At 46.3% G+C, this 24,127-nt stretch overlaps 1 protein-coding gene across 2 annotated transcripts; it reads right to left on the bottom strand.

Moving 5' to 3' along the window:
• Window positions 1-366: 366 nt before the first annotated feature.
• Window positions 367-22,181, bottom strand: LOC142814241 (monocarboxylate transporter 7-like). 2 transcript variants are annotated; one of them, XM_075892623.1, is made up of 9 exons: window positions 21,936-22,181; window positions 18,901-19,155; window positions 16,430-16,573; window positions 14,716-15,076; window positions 13,425-13,716; window positions 4,830-4,925; window positions 4,673-4,745; window positions 3,332-3,475; window positions 367-781 (listed from the first exon to the last, which is right to left on the bottom strand). In XM_075892623.1, exons 2-9 carry the CDS (start codon window positions 19,085-19,087, stop codon window positions 750-752), a joined length of 1,329 nt encoding a protein of 442 aa, XP_075748738.1. In that variant the 5' UTR covers window positions 19,088-19,155; window positions 21,936-22,181; the 3' UTR covers window positions 367-749. The 2 variants fall into 2 exon arrangements, with proteins under 2 accessions (XP_075748738.1, XP_075748737.1); XM_075892622.1 differs by having other exon boundaries at window positions 4,673-4,925; window positions 21,936-22,176.
• Window positions 22,182-24,127: the final 1,946 nt, after the last annotated feature.

Below are 24,127 nucleotides of genomic sequence, written 5' to 3'. Positions count from 1 at the left end.
GCTGTCTAAAAGGTCAAAGAACGCAAAAATTATTATTCGTGGCGCTTTTACAATTCCCAGAGCTCACAACATCATCCCGACATATTACACAAGCCGTAACGTATAGGATGATAAATATTTTGGCAATGAGCTCATCCTTTTTTTCGTGTTTGGATCATCGCCACGCGTTCCTCATTAGTATTTTTTCCATCTTCAGCATCGGTCGAGGTTACGGAACCGGTTCTAACGCTTCGTCTACTCTTTCTCTCTCTCTCACACACACACGCACAGGCGATAACACACTAACATTTTGTCATGACAGGTACATTTCACACGACTTGAATTCAAGCGTTTTCTTTGATATTTCATTTGATACTGATGATGAGCTTTTGCATATGCTTTACATTTTTTTTTATTTTGCGTAGAATGTGATGATGTCATACAATATTACGCAGGCTCGTGGCCAGGGATTTTTTTTTTGGGGGGGGGGAGGGAAGGGAAACTTGTTTAAGGTTTTGAAAAACACCTATATTTTTTATTTGTCCTGGATAAAACACCCTCCACCCTCTGAATTCCGGGATGGAGTGGAGTTGCCCAGGCATTTAGGCTCCCCACCCCCTGGCTATGGGCTTGGTCTTACTTGTGCAATTGATGCAAAAAAAAAAAAAGATTACCAAACAGGCAAAAGGAACACCTGCTGTGTTATCACCATTTGGGGAAAAATAACGCGTTATCACAGCCGTTTTTCGTCATGTTTCCTTTCTCGATATTCATCCTTTCGGCACGCCATGGCTGTTCTCATCTGGAATAAAATGATAGATGGGTTAGGAAACTCGTGTACTTCTATTTCCAGTGCCGTAAAAAGGAACGGGTATATTGTCCCACCTTGCGGGCTGTATGACGTCCACTAGAAACTGATATAAGCAACGGCTGTATGCAGCTCGTTTTGTACACTGCATTCTCGAAGTTTTCAACGCTTCAACACCAAAATTATTTGATTTATATGTCGGGATTTAACGTCTCAAAACGACCATATATATATGAGAGATGCTGTAGTGGAGGGCTCCGGAAATTTCGACCACCTAGGGTTCTTTAACGTGCACCAAAATCTGAGCACATGGGCCTACAGCATTTTCGCCTGCACCGAAAATGCAGCTGCCGCAGCCGGGATCAGATTCTGCGGCCTACGGGTCAGCAGCAGAGTATCTTAGTCTCTAGACTCGGAACGAAAATGAAATAGGGATTATGATACTGCTATAGTCCTTCCTAGAGGGCGATGGGAAAACTGAACAACGGAAATTAAGCTTTAGTTCGGGCTTGTATTTAGGGAGACAGTAAGGTCAGAAAATTGCTAGTATAACAAACGCGCTTAACTAAAATGAAAGGGTTGCATTCAAAACGCCGGAAATCGAAATGACATATAATGGGAATGCCGGAATTTTAAACACCGAAAATCCGAAAAGCCGAGTTCACAAAAAACCGGAAAATTGAAATGCCGAAAAATTAAAACACCAAAACATCGAAATGCCGAAACGTCAAAATGCCTGCATCACCTAGCTATAGTGAAAGATAAAGTATCTCGCCTAGATAAAGGTTCGGCCGGCCTTGTACGATGTGTACACAGCCAACAGCCACGTTTTTGCTACAGCCCTTTCGCATATGCCATGGCTCAAGCGATCAAAAACGAAAAATATATATCACGGCATATCTCATCGCATAGGAGAGTGATTGCGTCTATTGCATTTCAGAAAAATACGTTGTATTCATTCCTTTCTAGAAAACGTAAAAACGTTGACATCGTACCGGTTGCCCAGAGAAGCTTCGAAACGATTTTCGTCTAACCCTTGCCTTTTGCTCTGCGAGCAGCAGGGTTGCTCTGTAATCGTTCCCTCCTCGTTGTCTTCGAGTCTAGCTTGCTCCCTTTTTAAGGAGGTGATGAGTCGGGAGAACATAGATTGCGTGCATCACTGTCTTCGATGATACTGACAGTACCTTCTACAGGAAAGTCGATAATCACTCTATAGCGTTGTATTCTCCTCACTTCTCGCAGCTCCAATAATGTCTAGAACCTATTTTTCCTGTAAAACACATTGATATAATCGTCTCTGCAGTTAAGTTTAACTTTTCCCATCTGGGAACCAACCAAACTGCGTCTTCGACCACATCCCTCCGAATCGATTAAGTTTAACCTTGTTTTCAGTGTTATGTATTATCAGCATTACGTTTTTAGGTGTTTTAATTGTTTTGAATTCAATTTTTTAGTGCATTGACGTTCGACCTTTTCATAATTCAGCCTTTTAACTTCCGGCATTTCGATAAGGACCCTCTATTTACCCATTTCAGTGCAGTGTACCATACCGTATAGTATACAGTCTGGTTATAACCTCACTGTCTTCCCCTTTTCTGAAAGTCTACAATTTAGTTTTTGATTTCAGCGTTGAAATTTTAGTCCCAGAATATCAGCTTGACGTCACGGATTTAAACGTCACAGTTTTCCCCCCGTATGTTGTGAATACATCCTTAACAGCAATTGATATGTTATAGTAGCAGAAAACAGTGTCATCAGATTTTTACCGATACGGAATAATCCGGGAACTAGCGGACGACGTCAAGATCTAAGACATAGCAGTGAGCGGCGCAAAAAAACTCAAGGTGGCGAAGCCAGCTGTATTTACGTTTCGCGCGTTGTCACGCTTACCAAGCATATTTTCGCGGGAATATTGGCGCTCTTGGTGCTGAGAAACGGTGATTTACTAATGCGAGAGATATAAATTTTTTCGGGTCGCACTGGTATCTCTGTGGTACTCTACACATGGGTAATATTTTCACCCTTCAATAGTGTCAAAGAACGTAGAGAAATAAACCCTGGCAATCTTCAAGTGATGACTCCACGCGTTCAATTCTCCCGCGGGTTTATGGGCCACCTGCCAGCTCGTAAAAAGACAACGTGCTACGTAACGCTGAGGTGCTGAATATAATGTTCCTCCCTGTCGCCATGGCTACGAGTGGCGCTGTATCACACTCCCAGGGTTAGATGCGTAGAAATACCTGCTAAAGTGGAGAGGGATCGATCGCTGCCTTGGCTCAATCGGCAGGACGTTGAACATGTTATTCGAAGGCTTCGGTTCCTACGGAATACGAGTATTTCGTTCACTGCAATTCCCTTCCGTTTATGTGTTAGTTATTAAACTACAGTTAAAGACTTCAAGGGATCTTTCCTTAGCCTTCCATGTCTTCATGTGTCTAATAACAAGAACAACAACAACAACAAAAAAGTAAACAGAAAAGGAGCCATTGATGCTTTCCCGTTCTGACATTTGGTGAAAAGGAAGAAGTACAAAGGATGCCTCACCTGAAAAACCACGGGGTCTTCGCCGTCGTGTTTGGAACTTCTGCCAGCACACACTGACCGTCCACGTGAGCGTGAAGACACCGTTTACAATTGCGAGGGCTATGTACAACAGGTCGTACGAGCCGCCGACGTCTCGTGCGTAGCCTGGGAACGTGAAGATTTAGGCTTTATTAGAGGGGAACAGCCACCTTCGCTGTCAACAAAGTGAACGTGCGCTTCTGCTACTTCAAGGCATGACGACGGTATGAGTTTTGCCATGACACACCACGGGCCAACTGCAGCGCGGCACTGATCCCGATTGCGCGTTGCGAGTGATACGTAAGAGGCAAGGGAGACGAGGCCGGTTAGCGTGATATGTTCGTCGGAATATCAATAAAATTTGGCGGCTCCGAAGCTGCCTGTAGACGTATAAATAAATAAATAAATAAATAAATAAATAAATAAATAAATAAATAAATAAATAAATAAATAACTCACATTAGAAGAGTTATAAACACCTATGGTTTTGAAATCACCCCAAGGTGTTAAAGTATACGTTTTACAAGTAACGCTGTCACAGGTCTGTATGTTGAGGATCGGATGATGTTTTTACAAGCGAACATTGGCTTCCGTATTTTACAGCAATGCTTACGCTTGCCACAGTAAAGCAGTACGTAAAGGGCCCTCAATTGCTTGAAACTGTTACTACATGAAGAGCAGTCATTCAAACTTGCTTCTATTTTTTTAATCAAGAAAGAAATGCGCAGCTTGAGTTAGTGGCACCAGGCTAGAACCATCAGTGGAGTTAGCGTTGACCTAGCTCAGTTTTGCTAGTAATGCCCAGCTTTCACTAGAGATGCTAAGTTTTTGTTAGAATTAAGTATGTCCAGACTTGGGTAGGCACGAAACGTGACTACCTATTACATGATGTTGGGATTATAGTCACGTGACTTGCTGTTACGTGGTTTTACAGCGGAACATGTCAAGTGACGAGCCAGTTCGCGATGTTGCATGATATCAGTCACTTAACAAGATATTCAGTGACGTTACGCTGCTTTAGTCACGTGACTATTTATTCGTGGTACGGGTTTTTCAGTCGCGTGACCTGTTATTAGGTGACGTACCGTGATTTCAGCCCCGCGACTAATTGCTGCGAGATGTTACGTGATTTTCAATCACGTAACACTCTCCCGTCATAGTTTTTTTTTTGCATTTCACACCGTACAAATCGGCTCACGTGTTGTTGGAACGAAGCATAAGTTTAAAAAGAATGAGCGCATGCCGGTTGTTGATGATGACAACTCTCGTTCGCGTTACCCGTAAAGCTTGAAGAGCTCCGCTCTCGACAAATGACTCGCTCACCGACTAGGGGCGGCCGAGCGAGGCAGACGACGCCGGCGATGAAGTTAGTGACGCCCAGGCTAAGCGGCAGCACCTGTTGATCGAACAGCTCGGTCACCATGACGGTGCAGGCGAATATTCGGCTTCCGCCTGTTAACCCCGTGAAGAAGCAGCTCACCAGGAGAACCCAGTATGTCTTCACGAGCACCGTGACTACCAGCGAAACCGCCTGAACGACGAACGCCCACAGTATCAACGCTTCGTGACTCAGCACCTGTATGGGGTAAAAAAATGAAATAAAATGATATGGAGCGTAGAATAGATTCGCTAGTTCAGAACAGACGAAACAGCAGGTAAGCTTGCGTTGCAATGGATCAATTTTGGGCTTTCGTATAACGTCAATTTTACCCTGCCTGACCTTATAATTGAATGTGTACTCAGTGCTTTACACTTTCACCTCTGGAATTCAGAGACAGAGGCCTACAAGCGATCCATGCTGTGAAAATAATCGATGCTTAATTGGCACTCATCTATAGAGCATAATGTGATTGAGCTAACCAGAAAGTTTTCGTGCGAGCTCTTGTAAATAAGACCTAAAGTTTATCACTCACTTAATCAAGGTGAGCCGGTTAGTAGTGCATCTCTGACTAGGAGAAAAAAAACATAACCTTTTCAGTGTGCAAAACGTTTAAAGAATGGGCGTCTTATATAATTATTTTCGTCAAACGTGTTGCGCACTATAAACGCTTTTTTTTTGTCGAGAGAGAGAGAAATAAATAAAAGAAAGCGACAGAAAGGTTAACCTAGAAAAGCACAGTTTGAAACTAACTCCCGATAAATTTTCTTTCATGCACTTACCACATATCGTCTCTCGTAGCAAGTATGTTGTCCGTTTGTCGCTAATAACAAGGGGTGTACAAATATTTGACAATTCAAATATTTTAGAATAGCGTTACTTTTACTGTTCGAAGACAATTTCAGTCAATGTCCAACTAACAACGATCCCTTAAAATTTTAATATGTTTCACCTCAAGACAGTAGTGTCCTGCAGCAAAGCAGCCTTTTTGTTACGGTCGGGGATGTTTTGGTTCGGGAAAATTTGCTTCTAACACGAAAATTGTGGCAGAGGTGGGGGGTCCATTAATGTACTTTATAACTTGAAATTCGGGTAGGAAGCGTAAGAAATTGGACGCCGAAGACTTTTAGCATGCAAAATATAGGATGTTTTTATATATTGACGTATACGAGGAAGATTCGGAACACACCCTTGTCCGCAATATCAATTGTGCTTCCCCAGAAGTTGAATGAGGAAGAGAGAGTAGATGCTGAGAAAATAGCATCTGTGTATTTGACGTGCAAAGTGTTGCCGGCAACACATTGGTTGCACCAAATCGAGTACATAAATAATATTCGGCCTCCGAATTGCCTCATTCCTGTTAAGGCAACTATGAAGCAGAAGCCCGCCAACAACTTCGTGTTGTGATCTCATAAGAATACGCGTAGGAATCTCCTCCAAATTTGGCCCTGCAATATCGCTTCGAAGTATTCAAAAATATTCTCGAAATATTCGAAAAATATTTTATTCGATTCGCATTCAATCGTCAGTATTCGAATTCACTTCGCACCCAGCATTTTGTCATATCGCATAGATCTTCTAATAGCTGTTCTGTACTGCTCATTAAGTGTGAGGATGTTAATCATAAGACACACCAGAGTGATGTCTGCTGCCATTTAGGCATGAAAATATTGCAATAGTTTTGCTCAAACGTGCATATACTTACAAGCCACAGCAATTTAAGCTGTTTGGGTCTCGGGAAAAAAGCACAAGATACCCTGTGTTTCTGGGTGGACCAGCCACTCGCATTTTCTCAATTATATATCTCTACTGCCCGCCACAAGGCGGGAGGAGCTCACTGCACGCTAGTCTCGTTTTTCTGTACTGTTCATAAAGTTCGGCCAGTCAACCAACTACGTTGTAAATGAATCGAATGTTTCGAAACTGGAACGTCCTGTACAGTGCTCACAAATTTTTAAAGTATGTATTACAATGAGGTAAATGGAGGTAGCTGTAATTGCTTTTCTCTTGGATTCGTTGCTTTCTCTCAGTTGCGTGTAAACGTAGAATCGACTATTGCACGTATTGGTTCGGGTGCATGGTTAAGAAAACGGTGTGACAGGAAAAGATGCATTATAAGTCAAACCACCTGTGCCCGTGTTTGAAGTCCTTGCGTCTTCCTCAGTCACGTCGTTTCCTGAATGATAGTCCAAGTTGCTGATTGCGCTTTTGCTAATGGGTATAATGATCAATGAGCTTATGTTTACTCGGCTACGCAACAACAGCCACATAGTAAGTGGAAGACACATAGATAGCTTCACTAAAAATGATTGGCCATGAAGTGGAGTTGCGTTGCATGCAGTCATACAGAATCAGACTCACCACAAAGCGCCTGCGCAGGCATATCGACGAGAAAGCGCTGATGGCCCGTTCGTCTAGTTTTCGGAACCGTTCTCGCAATATATATATATATATATATATATTGCGAGAACATATATATATATATATATATATATATATATATATATATATATATATATATATATATATATATATATATATATATATATATATATATATATATATACAAAGTTGTTGGCAGGCTTCTGCTTCATAGTTGCCTGCCTTAACAGGAATGAGGCAATGTGGAGGCCGAATATTATTTATGTACACGATTTGGTGCAACCAATGTGTTGCCGGCAACACTTTGCACGTCATATATATATTGTGGGCATTTAGTATATGCATCCTCTTCACTGGTACATTATCATCATTATCATGTGTGGCTCATGCATCCTCAGCGTTGTCGCGTAGCATCATCATCTTGGCTCATTCATCGTAGCTGTCGGCTGCCGGTTCCTCGGGCCTAATAAAAGGTAATCCAAACCAAGACTTGATACGTGGTGGAGAGTGCTGTTAGATCCCCCGCCATCCTCTCGACCACTCTACCAACTGGAGCTACGTTCAGGTCGCCGCTTGGGCCCGTTGTCCGGAAATATGTCGCACCAAGATGAGGCTGGTGCTGCAGCCGTTCCCACTCAACCACCGCGTGCCGCGTCTTCTCACGTCATCAACAGCCTCCAGCGTGAGCCCCATCCCTTCGCTGGTATGCGCGGGGAAGATAGATGTGAAAGAATGGCTGGACGATTTCGAACGTGTCGGCGCTGCTAACCGGTGGGATAACACCTACAAACTCGCTCACGTGTCATTCTACCTCACGGGTATCGCGAAGACGTGGTTCCTCAACCACTTCATCGACATCCCCGACTGGTCAGCTTTCAAAGATCAGCTTCGCCATGTCTTTGGCACACCGGCTGTTCGTTCGGCTCTCGCAAAGAAAGCTCTCGCGACTCGGAAACAGCACATCGGGGAGTCGTACACATCCTACATCGAGGATGTTCTTTCACTTTGCCGCCGGGTTGACACACCAATGACAGAATCAGACAAGGTGCGCCAGCTTCTTAAGGGGATTGCACCCGTCGCATTCAATGCCCTGGCAATCCAGAATCCGGCTACCGTTGCTGACGTTGCGACAACCTGTCAGCGCCTCGAAGAACTTGAGTCTATGCGCCCACAATCAGATAGTGACGCGGCCCGTATTACGACTGATCCAAACCTGCGAGACACGATAAGGGCGATTATACGTGAAGAATTAGAATCAATGGGATTCACACTACCTTCAGTGTGTCCCATTCAGTCGTCTTCAACGTCATTGCGGGATGTCATCAGGGAAGAGCTCACGTCCATGACCCACATGGCCAACCTGCAGCCCATTGTCTCTCGTACTCTACCATCGTTCCCGCACACCGCCGCCGCACCACCAGGCACCGTCAGCTCGACGTCCCCGCCACGAACGTACGCGTCGGTTGCTGCTGCACCTCCTACAAGCTTTCCCACGAGCTTTTCATCACCACCGCGTGAGCCGTCACCTGTCCCTCTGACTTCTCTCTCTCCTGGTGCAGTTAGCGCAAGCTACTACCCTCCTCATCGATCGACTCGGCCTACGTGCTATTATTGCGGCTATCGTGGTCACATTGCACGCTTTTGCCGCAAGCGCCAGCAAGACGAGCGCCGAGGGTATGACATACGCGAACGGGACTATACCGCAGGAGCCTCGTACCAGGGCCGCCGTTATTCGTCACCGCCGCGTCGGTCTCCATCTCCGCCAGCATCGGGTGAACTGCGCAGTAGTCACCGATCAACCCGACGCCGTTCACCGTCGCCTTACCGGCGCTCTTCTTCTCCTCTTCAATATATATATATATATATATATATATATATTGTCACGGGCTAAGTATATGCCTGAAGATGACGACGACGAAGTGCTGAACGTGAACGTGCTCGGACTGCAGTAGCGCTGTACGCATTTGCTCACCTGTATATTCGCGAGTACCCATTTGCTCGCTAGTGTATACTTTATTCTCCGTAACATCATTGGTGAAAGGTGCGGGGTACCACTCGCTATACAGCCCGACGAGCTGGATCTTCGCAGTGGACGGCGCATTGCAACTACCACGATGACTGACCAGGCTACTCAATGTCAACAAGATCCGTCGGCCCCGCAACCGATCGTTGTGGTGCAACCTCGTGACCCAGGCCCATTTGACGGCACAAGTGGCATAGACGTCGATGACTGGCTGGTTCTATATGAGCGCGTCAGCAGCAGCAACCATTGGGATCCGACGCTTATGTTGGTGAACATCATCTTCAACTTGCATGGCACGGCAAAACTCTGGTACGAGACACATCAAGAAGAGTTGACTAGCTGGGACGTCTGTAAGCAGAAATTGCGCTATCTATTTGGGAAACCCATCGGACGTCAAGTGGCCGCAAAGAAAGAGCTTGCGACTTGTGCCCAGACATTCATAGAGCCGTACATCGCGTACATCCAGGACGTGTTGGCTTTGTGCCACAAGGTCGACAAGGACATGCTCGACCAGGACAAAGTCGGACACATCCTGAAAGGAATTGTAGATGACGCCTTCAATTTTCTCCTGTGCAAGGACTGCTCGACAGTGGAGTCGGTCATTGAAGCGTGTCGTCGCTTCGAACAGGCAAAAAGTAGGCGCATATATAGTTCACCGATTTGACCGCCTTCCCAACACGGCGGCTACCTCCTCTTGCGAAGATTTGCCCACACTACATCAACCACCAGCGCCGGAAAACGTCACCAGAATAGTCCGTCGGGAACTCGAGGCTATGGCACCCGCTATGTCTAGCGTCAGTGCGCCAGGACAAAACCTCGATGCTGTTTCAATGATACAGGCCGTGGTTCGCCAAGAGATCGCGAATATGGGAATTTCGCCACCTCATCAAAATGCCGCTTCTACTTCCAGCTCAGCTTTAGTCGTTGCGGCTGCCACTCCGAACCGCACGTTCGCGCTACGACGAAACCCGGCTGAATGGCGCACTCATGATGATCGGCCCATATGTTTCACGTGCCATCGGATAGGACACATCGCTCGCCATTGCCGCAGCCGTTGGACCTCATCACCTCGACCGAGCTTCTATGATTGGGGGCCTCGCTCTGAACGTGCACCTTATGCCCCGTCCTACCGTGCTGAGACAGGTGCAGGGCATAATTCAGAACGTCGGACCAGCCGCTCGCCATCGCCCGTGCGTCGTCAGTCCCGCTCGCCCCAACCCCGCCGTTCTCGGTCTCCCTACGACCGTCACTCGGAAAACTAGCGGGCGCAGCCCCCGGAGGTGACGCTGCATACACGACTCGGACTGCAAATCTTCTGATTACTCCCGACCAGTGGTGCAACCTTCTTACAATTCTCGTTGATGGTTTACCTGTGACTGCTCTTATTGATACCAGTGCACAAATATTTGTGTTGAGCTCAGACCTCCGCCACCTACTCCAAAAAGTTCTGACGCCTGCGATTGCACCTACCGTTCGTACAGCGGATGGGAGTACTCCTGCTGTGCTTGGAATGTGTACTGCGCGATTAACGATTTCTGAGCATCAAACTTCAGTTCTGTTCGCTGTACTGGGAAATTGCCCTCATGACCTCATCCTTGGACTCGACTTTCTGACTTCACACGCTGCGCTCATTGACTGTTCCAAAGGTCTTCTTCGGCTCGAACTACCATCCTTCTCAGAGACCGTCTCTACTGGCCCACCTTGACCACGCTCTGTCGATTTCCTCAGACTTCCGCCGCAAGCCGCAGTCCAAGTCCAACTCTCGCCATATCCTCCAGTAGCCGATGGTGATTATGTTGCTGCCCCAATTTCTGACGTGGCCATGACACGTAATGTTGCACTCCCCAACACGGTGGTTACCGTTAAGGACAACCGAACTTCATTTCCCGTCCTCAATTTTGGCTTCTCAGCTCAAGTTATTCCTCGCGGCATGTCACTTTCGCGACTTCCCCACACCCCGCTCAGTCAAGGACGTCCGAAGTTTTCTGGGACTGTGCTCCTATTTCCGTCGTTTTGTCGAGAAGTTTGCTGAAGTAGCCCATCCTCTAACCTGCCTCCTCAAAACGGATGTCGCATTCACCTGGGGCCAACAGCAAGCAAACGCCTTCTCGTCGCCCGTTGACATTCTCACCAATCCACCAGTTTTAGCACACTTCGACCCATCTGCCGCCACGGAGCTTCGTACTGACGCCAGTGGCCACGGCATAGGCGCAGTGCTGGCGCAGCGGCAACAAGGCATGCACCGCGTCGTCGCGTATGCAAGCCGACTGTTGTCGCGCTCGGAACAAAATTATTCCATCACAGAAAGCGAGTGCTTAGCTCTCGTCTGGGCCATTGCGAAATTCCGACCGTACCTGTATGGCCGACCATTCTCAGTTATTACGGACCACCATGCGCTTTGCTGGCTCTCCTCACTCAAGGACCCTACGGGACGCATTGTTCGCTGGGCGCTGTGCTTACAAGAGTACACTTTTTCCGTATCCTATAAATCCGGACAACTTCACAAGGATGCCGACTGCTTGTCCCGTTACCCAGCCAATCCCTCTGACACGATGGAAGATGGACAAGAGGCCCTCGTTCTTTTAATTACCGACTTCACCGACATAGCTGCTGAACAACGCCGTGACCCCTCTTTGCGTGCTATTATCAATGATCTGCAATCTCCCCACCCTGACCACTCCTTACAACTGTTCGTTCTTCACAACGACATCTTGCACCGCTACAACGCCCGCCCTGATGGTGCTGAGCTTTTACTCGTTGTTCCTGTGCATCTTCGCTCAGACGTTTTGGCCCAGCTCCATGATCCCCCTCCGCTGGACACCTAGGGGTGTCACGCACGTATGACCGTATTCGCCGCCGATTCTTTTGGCCTGGCCTCTACCGTTCTGTGCGACAGTACGTTGCGGCATGCGACCTCTGCCAGCACCGCAAGACACCTGCTCTGGGACTTGCTGGTACCCTCCAGCCCATTGAAGTACCAGATGAGCCATTTTTCCGAGTCGGCCTCGATCTTCTAGGACCTTTTCCCGTGTCGGCCACCGGTAATAAGTGGATTGCTATTGCTACCGACTACGCAACGCGGTATGCCGTTACACGCGCCCTCCCCAACAGCTGCGCTACTGATGCAGCCGATTTCCTTTTTCATGACATCATTCTGCGTCATGGTGCCCCTCGTCAGTTGATCACCGACCGCGACAGCTGTTTTCTATCTGAAGTAGTCGACGAGCTCCTGCGATCCTGCTCTACCCACCACAAGTTCACTACAGCGTACCATCCGCAAACCAACGGCCTCACGGAACGCCTCAACCGTACCCGGACGAATATGTTAGCGATGTACGTCTCCAAGGATCACAAAGATTGGGACATCCACTTACCTTTCGTTACCTTCGCATACAACAGTTCACGTCATGATACAGCTGGATTTTCACCTTTCTACCTATTGTTTGGTTATGACCCGCCTTTGCCCATGGACACCATGCTCCAATCTGACGCCCCCTCATCGACTGCTTATGCTCGTGATACCCTGGCCCGAGCTAACATCACCCGCCAAGTAGCCCGGGATCGTTTATGTGCCTCGCAGCTTAACCAAACGAGTGCTTACGATCGCTGGCACTTGACGTACAGTACTCTCCGGGGTCGCTCGTCTTGCTGTGGTTACCATCACGTCGTGTTGGTTTCTGCGAAACACTGATGTCCCGTTACGTTGGCCCCTACCGCGTCGTACGCAAGGTCACCAGCGTGACCTATGAGATAGCTCCTCTCCATACCACGTCAGTACCAGCTTCAGTCCCGACCGATATAGTGCACGTCTCACGGCTTAAACCATACTACTCACGCCTCGAGAATTGATCGCACCGGGACGGTGCTTCTGCCACCGGCGGGTAATGTCACGGGCTAAGTACATGCCTGAGGATGACGACGACGAAGTGCTGAACGTGAACGGGCTCGGACTGCAGCAGCGCTGTACGCATTTGTTCGCCAGTATATTCGCCAGTACACATTTGCTCGATAGTGTATACTTTATTCTCCGTAACAATATATACACGTGTGTGTGTGTTTTAGAAGTTTAGGCACGCTGCGAAGTTCGGATCCATGTTTCCACTTACCATCAAAGCATTGTGTTGTAAGCCCGTGTGCTAGGATTTGGGTGCACGTTAAAGAACCCCAGGTGGTCGAAATTTCCGAAGCCCTCCACTACGGCGTCTCTCATAATCATATGGTGGTTTTGGGACGTTAAACCGCACATATCAATCAATCAAAGCATTGCGATGAGAGGAAATGCAGCGGCTTACCTTCGCATCGAGGACGAAGCCAATCCCGATCTTTGACACCAAGTCGCCGACGGCGCAGGCGGTGACCAAGCTAACCGCTTTGAAGCTGATAAGTCCATTGTCCGTGCCGAAGTCAACGGCGGTTAGCAGGAATGAGGTGATCACAAAGAGCGAGACAGCACGTGACACCGCCACGTGCAAGAACGTCCAGGACGCGAGGGAACGCAGGCTGCGTGTCAGTTTACTTTTCGCTGGCTCTGAACTCCCGAGCAGCGGGTTCCCCTCGTGCGGCTCCGTCGTTTCTGCGAGCGGCCTTGCGCAACCGATGAAGCGAGTCAGTGTTCTCATTGCAAAAAAAAAACTAATTTCAGAGAAACTCGTTGCATCGAAACAGAAGAAAAGCGCTCTGATTATGAAATGGTTGATGGCGGTGCTGTTATATTGCTACAGCGGTTAAGTGTGCAGACGGACTTTATTCACAGCCGCCATGGCGGCTTCTGATCTATCTATCTATCTATCTATCTATCTATCTATCTATCTATCTATCTATCTATCTATCTATCTATCTATCTATCTATCTATCTATCTATCTATCTATCTATCTATCTATCTATCTATCTATCTATCTATCTATCTATCTATCTATCTATCTATCTATCTATCTATCTATCTATCTATCTATCTATCTATCTATCTATCTATCTATCTATCTATCTATCTATCTATCTATCTATCTATCTGTCTGTCTATCTATCTATCTGTCTATCTGTCTGTCTGTCTGTCTGTCTGTCTGTCTGTCTGTCTGTCTGTCTGTCTGTCTGTCTGTCTGTCTGTCTGTCTGTCTGTCTGTCTGTCTGTCTGTCTGTCTGTCTGTCTGTCTGTCTGTCTGTCTAATCTCTTTGGAATCAGAGTTTTCTGTCACCATTATTTTTCAAGCTTAGAGAGCGCCATGTTAGGCTTAGTTTTATTTTTATTTTTTAACATACTGCAGCCCCTCTTGGGGCTATAGCAGGAGTGGGTACATCGCACAAAACCGTGCATCGAACAAGTTCAATAATGAAACAAAAGCAAAAAGAAAGAAAGAAAACATAGTAACGACGAAACCAGGTATTCGAAAGTCAACATTGAAGGAAGTGTACAGTTTTAGCGGTATGGTAAAGGGTTACATAAAGTCGACCTAATACACACATCCAAGTACAAAAGTGCACTCGTACAAAGGGGGAAAGGAAACAAGGCGGTATATGTACGTAGTTTACAATAGTTGTATTTTTTAGTTGTAGTTAGCATTAAGAAAAAGTGAATAACAGCTTACCCAGTGACAGCGAGAGACTTCGCAATGCAAGCCTTCTCCAAACTCATTGTGCTTTCGAAACTGACAGGTGGCGAGCCAGGCGGCTCGACGTAGCCTTTAGAACGGGAGGCGCCGCCATCACTTCGGGGTACCCGGTCTACGTAGATGCAGCCCAAGAGCATGGCCAATTCCAGTGTTCCTAGTGTGAGCAGTACGTAGTGGAACTGGAGCGCCTTCCGCAGCGCTTCAACCATCAGGGGAAAAACGAATCCCGATATTGATGTGACCAAGAACACCGATCCCATAACCGTGCCACGGTATCGAATGAAATGCCGAGCCACCACTGTGAACGGCACCAGGTCGACGCAGGCCAAGCCTAATCCTGAAACCGATACATGTGACAAGCAACGCAATTATGACGTAGATATAGAGACACTAAGTAGAAACGCTTACTCGACTTGTGTGGATATCTTTATATGTTTTCCTTAACGTAAAAATTTACATATTTTGAATTTCTTTCAAGTAAAAGAGTGTGACGCCATAAGTTTGACAATCTAAAGAAATCTTGGAGTCACAGAAGGCGCATCTTGTGCTCAGACGTTCAGTGTAGGTTATTAGTAGATAATGAATGAAAGGAGAACGGGTTCCATTGCGGTGGGCAACAAATGCACATAGAACAATGCGGGATGATGCAAGTTTCTTGCATCAATAGACTCATTGTCGTCTCAGCGGGCCTCATTTTAAAACACACGCTTCTTTCTTTCTTTCTTTCTTTCTTTCTTTCTTTCTTTCTTTCTTTCTTTCTTTCTTTCTTTCTTTCTTTCTTTCTTTCTTTCTTTCTTTCTTTCTTTCTTTCTTTCTAGCCTGGCAGCCTGGCAGCGCTCCTGCACCTCGTTTGGTATGAGTTCATGTAAAGTTAGTCATGGCTACCACATTCGTTATAAGCACCGTCAAAACACAGTTCTTTTTGTATATTTGAGTGTGTCGTGACACAAAAGGGGGACAAAGAGGAAGATAAGTCTATTCAATGTCCGGAAAGTTGGTGGGGGAGGCCAATGGCCCCGCCTAGGTTACGGCCAGGAGTCCTTTAATCCGGCTTCCTCGGCCCGCTGGACGGCGCACATCTGATCATCGAAAACGGGGCTGAGTGGTGCGGCTTCCTAGCGCATGCAAAGGCTGTCACGTACTTGTTACGGACCCAGCTAATAATTAATATTATATGGAGTTTAACGTCCCAGAACCACAATACTGTTATGAAAAACGCCGTATTAGAAGTTCTGGAAATATAAACCATCTGGTGTTCATTAACGAGAACTGACATCTTACAGTACAGAGTAACTCGGAATGTCCACAGAATAATTCAGAGCGCCGGAGGGGGCCGGTCATCGGTGGATCACTCCGTTGAAAAAAAAAAAAAATAGTACGCGAGTGCACGCATGCGCGTTATCTCTTGCAAGCTCGCCTCGCTCCCTCGTGCAAAGGCGTCCGCTCCGCTAAGCTTTTCGTGTTTAACTCGCGTGTGAGAAAATACCTGTTTCAGTAGCAAACACTGGGGACGCATCGGGATGTTCCGGATGGCGCTGCGTGCGGTTATCGACTTAATTGTACGGGAGTCGAATAGTCATTGTCACGCGCAAGATTTCATGACGTGTTTGCTTTCTGTATCACTCTCAAGTATCATCACACTTTGACCTTGAGGGTATCGTTTTCATTGAGTGATCCCTGCAATGCTCACCAAAGAGAATGCCGTACAGGAAAACGACCAGTCCGAGGCTCTGGGCCAGGGCGCAGGCCATCACAGGCAGCGCGCACAGCAGTGCCCCGGCCACCATGAGAACCCTGTCCGAAAGCCACAAGCCGAGAAAACCGTACAGGGGTCCTGCAATGGAAGGTGTGCCAGTCAGTGTTAGCCATAGCGCGCGATCTCGAGCATCCAAATATTGTATAGACGGTAATCAACTTTCACTCATGTGGTTGTATAGCGGAGCCTTACAATTGGGTGCTGCAGTCGTTCAGGCTATACTAATACCAATCACAACAGATATGTACTTGTACGACGGGCGACGTCTCAGTAATCACGTTATTCAATTTCTAAAATCCTTAGGAGCTCTGACGCACGAAATGATCACGCAAATTTTTCAATCGATCACTTAACTGGCGGTGCGTGCGTCGCATAATTAGCCTTCCGTTGTCGAAGTTCACAGCCCACCAAATTTTATGTGGAATCTAGTACTGCAACTTGCGTTTTTGGGTGCAGTGCGAAAATGACGGAGACGGAAAACAGAAGGGACACAAACGAGCGCTGAGGTGGACACAAACGAGAGACACAAACGAGCCAAACATTCAATACTATTATATTGTAACCCCAGTATCGTGGTTATGAAACTGATGTCACTGAAAATAGTCTGTGTTTGAAACGTACACCAACAAAGGAAACAAATGGTAGTTGCGACGCGTTGCAGCTTCTTATTTTTGCTTTTGGCATGAATCTGCACCGCGGTAAATGAGAGATTTTCGATAATCTGCGACTATTTATAACGAAATAGTTTAAAGTAATATGGAAGGTGGTAGGTTTCTGTTGCAAGCATTATTTACAGACAACGACAACTTTATTACCGTTACAATGAGCGTGCTTTCATGAAGACATAAGCATCTGTGGCTCCGTGCTTTTTTGTTTATTAAGCATACGCAATAGTTATTGGAGCAGGTCATACGATTAACTCCCAAAGATTCAACAAAATAGCGCACGCTTTGTACATAAGCGTTCTTATATGCTCCTGTCACTTCATTACAAAGTCGCAGTCAATGTTATTTGAATATATGCCTTTTGATCTTGCTCGCAAGGCCGCGTTTATGAGTGATATTTTTAGAGCAGTGCGGCTGCTTACTATTGAACATGGTTACTTCGTCCTTCATGGAGGAAAATGCCATTTTCTTGGCTATCAGGGATTCAGTGCTGCGCTCCAAACTCGCGGGTCTGTCCTGCATGCACAAGGAAGTACCTGCGTTTCTCCGCGTGTAATTAAGCCAGCGAGACGCAGTGGGACTTGGCAGGCTACGCCAGTGAAAACTCATGCTCGTCTTTGGCACTTCGGGGGGCATGCTAAATCATCTATATTCATAGCACATTAACATTTGACGTCTTGAAATTGTCCGCAACTGACTGCGCTGCTCAGAGCTTTCTTGAGTCTTTTGATAAAACTAAGCAACAAATCAGCTGAAAGTAACACCACTACTGGGATAAGCCCCTTAATTTGCTTTTATATAAACGCTTGTGATGAGCTTAATTTTTTGAAACATTTCGTTTTGGCAGCGGAATTAATGTATCGTTGCGATTTGTTCAATTATTATATTGTATAACTACTGTTTCAAGGACGAAGGAAATATATATAGGGTACAGTGGCCTTGAATATGAGTTGAAACGTGGCGGCCGCTGGTGAATGGGCTTTAAACCTGTACTGTAACAGCGGCAAACGTGAAATTCGTTCTGGAGATACCAGTAGTCGGAACAGTGCTCGCGTGGCTGAGTGTATTCTGTGTAGGGGTTACCGCAAATCGTCGGCGCCCCCTCGACCACAGTACCACTTTGACACTGATGTTTGACGCCACTGTACGTTCAGGGGGGTCCAAAGTTCGCAGGACACTATCTCATGTATTTCTAAGGAAGTGTGGCCTGGGAACTTTTGATCAAAGCTGTACGTTTACAAGGTATCGGCGAGTGGAGTCAATATGGATGACGGACACAATTGCACACTAACCAGCTTCTCTACATTTTCTTCTTTCACTTCATCCTCTTCACACCATAACAAGTACAAGCGCTTTCTTGCATACGGTGTCTGCCAGTATATGACTAACGTTGCTGCGATCGAATTTACACCGTTGCGACAATTAAAACGTGTAAAAAGGAGCTCGCGATCTGACGGGATGCAACATCACCCACTGCTATATAGCCCTTATTTCCGCGACTAAGCACTCTTCTCTCGGGACGAGCTTAAATAAAAAAAAAATAGTTCTGGAAATGTGAGCAAGTTTAATGTATATGCGAAATCTGAGCTCGCGAGACTATGCGCTTCCACGTTGCACGCGAATCACACTAGACGCGACTGTATGATCTACATACGCTGAGGTTATATGCACAAAATACATGTATCACTGAGAAGTACACGTGGACAATTAATTGATGTATGTCGCGTGTGCATACGTTACCCGAGAGCTGCGACGTGACGATGGCGACTGTCAGGGGCCACGATGCTTTCTCGCGGTTGACCTGAAACATGTCCATGAAGCCCAGGTACATGATGGACTCGGACCTGATCAACATCGTGCCGAAGAAGACGAAGACGCCGACAGAGGCCGCCACTGGCCAGCACGCCCGCGTGTCCGGCAGAGCCATTGTCCGCCCGGATAGCTCTCGTGGGACGCTGCGCGAATCCTGCCTTACGGGCTCCTCCTTTCGTCCACCTGCAAGACCAGAATGTTCTTGGAAGTTTAATCATCGACGTGGCTTTCCGTTTTTGCCGAAATGAGTAGGGACTGGTAAAGACGCCCGGGACGCTAAGTCAACCTCGTCTTGGGGACAAAAATTTTTTTTTTTGGGGGGGGGGGGGGAATAAGATTTGAGAGTTTATTTATGCGTGATTATTATTTGCATATTACGTAATCCAGCAGTATACCAGACCATTAGGCAGCCGGTACACTTGCTGCCTAAGCCGTGCTGACAACCACCTTCCCCTCTTTCCTATGTATTCATTTTTTCATACTTGTATAAAAAAACAGCCATAAAATGCCCGGCAGCATACAGAGATGTTAGCTTTGAAGTGCCAAAAAAAGAAAGAAAGAGGAAAGTGCCAGAACTTTGCTTTGTGTGATACTGAGTGGACAAGCGAGTAAATTTTCATACATACGCGGTATATATGCTTACATGAAATACACAAAAGGTTGAGACAGGGAAGTTTATTGCAAACTGGTAACAACATTTCAGGTGAGTACAGCTGTCTGGTGTAACAAAGTCCCTTCAGTGGCGTGTACAATTAAGAGAACATAGACAGGATGTAACACACAGCACTTCAATATTCTCACAGATCACGAATCGCTCAAAAAAAGGTTAGTTGAAGAAAGCTCAAAGCCCTGTGGGCGTGTGTATTCACGGCGCTGTTTCGAAACTTGCGAACATAAATTATGAAACGCGTTGTTGTTCACCACATCTTGAGAGTCACTCTGAGTCGGACATATAAACAGCCACTCAGGTTCCAAGATAAAGAAGCAGCTGCTTCGCCTTATCTTCGAGAGGTACGCTAAGACGTATGTTTGATTCACGCGCAGACGATAACGTCGGCCAGAAATAATAATAAAAAAAAAACCATGGCGCCCTTGAAGGCCTCCTGAAACTTGCCGATGCAAGCCTTCAATTACGGTCGTAGAGGAGGGATACTCAGCCCCGCAAGATATTCTGTGTTTCATTTGCAGAGATCTTGCTTTGAGAGAATTTAGTCACTTTTGAAAGTGCACTGCAGACGGCGGCCAAGACTACCCGCAGTGTGCACTAGAACAGCACATGGCTGTGAGCCCACAGTGCCATGAGAGGGCGCACAATTCACGACACATGGTTCGGAAGCCTTCGCCTAGTCATGGCTTTTTAATTTAGCCTCACAGCGTCACTGTTTGTGACTTGATGTCGAAATAAACAACACACTTCCACGGTACGACAATACCCACCAACCATATACACTAAGCTCACATAGCTTTAGAACTTGGGCAGAACTCAATACCAGGTTCAGTACACCGAATGTGGGACCTCAAGTGCTCCACGTTTAAAAAAAACATGACACGTTCATGACAGCCTATGCTGCGAACGATTGAGTTTTCAGCCAAAGTTACCATAAAAAACAGGGATGCTGCTACTCTTGAGATGCTAGAGCTGTACGGTAACAGTGGTTACTGCATAAACTTCCGAGTTTTTTGTGACGGTTATTCAATAAGTTTTCACGGCCTTGCTCACTACCCCTTATTTGTTTTTATTGACTTAAATTAGCAGCACTCATTTTTTTTTATAAATCCGCAAGCTAATAAGACTCTGCGAGCATCCATGATGACTGAAAAACGTTGAATTCACAATAAGTTTTTATCTTTTCGAACTATGCGTGGAGTGCAAATTGTCCCGTGTTCCAGTGATGCAATCGAGTAAAAGGGGGGAGTTGGGTTAGTTGGTTCGGGTTCATTTTGAAACAGTGCAAAAGACAAAGGGCGCAGAAAGACTTGACAACGCGAGTGCTGACTGACATTTGAGCGCTTTATCAAATCCAAACAGAAAGAGCAAGGGAAGAAGCCCACGAGTGTTGAAGATTGGGCGAGTTGGTTCGTCGTACTTGAACTGGTATAGCGCATTACGGGGAAGAAGAAACGGCCGAGCAGACCGACACAAGGGGACAGAGCGCTAACTTCCAACTGAGCTTAATTGTCAAACTGCATCAAATATGTAGACCGGCGCAAGCATACAAAACCACCCAACGCAACAAGATTACACACTACATCGCACCGTCCCATATCACAGATTCATAGGCGGTTATGCTGATTAAGGAAGGCCACTTCTTGTTCAGATAAAACCAAAGACGGGACGCTAATACACGTGCTGCCAGCTCTTGCTATACAATGCGCTTCTATAATTTCCCGAGTTAACTGTGACGGGTGCTTTTTAACCACTTCACATTGATCAAACATGGGGGAACATCCACAATCACGACAGTGAATCCCAATGTGGCCCTGGATTGCTTTGTGAACATTATAATGGTGCTCTTTTAGCCCTTCATTAAGGCAGCGCCCCGTCTGGCCGAAATACCACATACCACATGAGAATGGAATCGCATAAACAACCCCCGCTACACGCGGCACAAACCGAATTTTGTGCTTGGTTGAGCAACCAGTGGCACGTGATTTGAGAGGATTTACTGCTTTGCAAAGCCGCTGTAACTTATCCGGCGCTGAAAACACCACTTTGACGCTGCATTTCTCCCCTATCTTTTTTTATCCGGTGGGAAATGTCATGCACGTAGGGTAAAACTACGGGTCTTTTTCGGTCGTTCAATTCTGGCTGAGCCTCGGAGTTGCAGCCTTTCTTTATCTGTTTTAATAGCTTTTCAGCTATCCGGTGGGACATTTCCCACCGGATATCGCGTCAGCGCTGGGACAGAAAAAAATACAAAAGGAGAAAATGCACTCAGAGACATTTCCGTGACACAACTTACAGTGCGGATGACAACTGTAGCATCAGCCGGTGAGTCCCAGTGGTTGAAGTGACAAGTCGGCTAATCGAGCCTACGCATGATGCACCACGGCTCGCCACCTCACGGCCTCTGCAACAGACCACCCGTGCAACTTTTGGCAAAAGAAGGGTCGTGCAGCCGCGTCTTTGTGCGTCGCTTTAGCGGGCTTATCGCTGATAAGCAGCGCAGGTTCCAACGCCGACAGACTCCGTTTCGGTTGTACGGCTGCATTTGTCCCACCGTAATGCTGGAAGCATTACTTTGAGCTTTGTACACAAATGATATGTGGCGTATCAAAGTCCGTATCCATAGATGCGAGATTTTTTCGTGCGTTGGGCTCTTCAAGAAGACACGCAATAGACGCGCATATACGTTATCGCATTGCAACTGACAAACACACGTCGAAATGTGCAAGAGCCAGCCAATGGGCCAGCTGAAACCAATAAGAAAAGGTGACTCCCCCAACAAGACTAGTCACAGTACAGCGATAGGGCTGCCGAACGGTATCTCACTCCATTGAGAGGAATGTTATCAGTATGAAAACAGTGAATGTTTCCGTGTTGGATGTGCAGGGAAGCGTTCTCCACCGTTTCAGTGTTTCATTGTACCTGGTGCAATTCGTCAATCCAATCTCTTGTATTTATCATTTTCGTCACTCCATGAAGATCGTAATTCGGTCGTATGTCGGATTTCCTTCGGCAGAAGTCTACGCAGATTCAAATGATGTGTTCTAAATCTATTCCGCATAACACCCGACAGCCCTACAGGGTAGAAGTTTTTTGATTAAAGGATTAACTTGGTGTCAAGTATGCACGAACTGGTGTCAAGTATGCAGTGTAGAGCGTTGCCTTGTTCAAGAGAGTTTAATTCTGACGAGTAAAATAACCTCTTGTCGATTGAAATGCGGCCTTGCGCGCCTTCCAGTAGCCTATTTTTGCTGTATGATTTCATTTCAGTGCGAATATAATGCATCCAAGGTCTGCTTAAAAAGCATATATAAATACTTTTTTAGGCTGGATCGAAGAAAAAAATTGTTAGAAAAGTACTGTTGAAGATACTGGCTCAACAAGAGGCGTATCGCCACGTTATATTAGCGTAGCACTAACTTAAACAGAGTCGCCAGTTACGCTTATTTATAAGCGAACTCGGGCTTATTTTTTCGCCGAGTCACTTCTAGAAGTTTCCACTCGCTTGTCGCGTTTTTACTGCTTATTTTTCTTTTCCCATCAAATATAGCTATTTTAGCAATCACCGCGTTTGTCATCAGCGCGCTTGTCGATGACTTCGAGTAACTGAGTGTTAAAGTCAAACATGCGCCCGGTGAATCGACGGGTGACGTTAATCATGCACTGGTAAAACATAGTACATTCAACCGAATGGGCACTATTCTCCAGACAATGTTGAAAAAGTGAATACGTGCTTTCGTTCTTAGTTGCGCATATTATGGCTGTACCAAATATTTGTAGGAATTTTTTCCCCTACACTTATTATTTAAGTGACATTGTCGATTGATATTTTATTCAATTCCCACTTATTTTGGGCTTCCTTTGTGATGAATATTTGCTTGTTAGCTCGCTATCATCTGACCACTGCGAACCTGAAGGAGACGCAGAGATTTAAGCGAGGACCATCGCTGACAGCGCGTGTTGGGTCACTTTAGATCATCAGTCCAGTGCTTTTAGCATCACTCCACAACTGCGGCAAAGATAAGTCGGTCACTATAACGTACAAACAAACAGACAAGCAAACAAACATCAGTACTATTCACGCCGCAATACATCGTACCGTGAAGCCACCCTGGCAATTATTTCGCAGATATTGTAACAACTAGCTCTGACCAACGTGATCCCCTTATCCACTCATTTCACACGTGCCAAAAAGTGCTCGCTGTTGTCTTTCATGCGAAAATGTTTGCCAGATATGGAGTGATAAGGGACCGGGTGCACGTCGTACATCCACTCCGATAACCGCGGCGCTTGTCTGCAGCATCGAAGCATACAACTGTGCTGTTATGTTTTTCGTCATGACGTCACGCGTCCGTGAAAGATATCGTCACTCTGAATGACCTCTATACCTTTCCAGCGTGTTGATGATGATGATGATGATCCTTGATACTCTGGCGCACACCCACAAAGGGGGATCGGCTAAGAACCGGGCGGCAGGATCTTAACTAA

Source organism: Rhipicephalus microplus, chromosome 1, assembly GCF_043290135.1.
Source record: "Rhipicephalus microplus isolate Deutch F79 chromosome 1, USDA_Rmic, whole genome shotgun sequence".
In the NCBI taxonomy this organism is placed as follows: Eukaryota; Metazoa; Arthropoda; class Arachnida; order Ixodida; family Ixodidae; genus Rhipicephalus; species Rhipicephalus microplus.
Note: the sequence above shows the minus strand (reverse complement) of the source record. Positions and strands in the feature narration are given on the sequence as shown.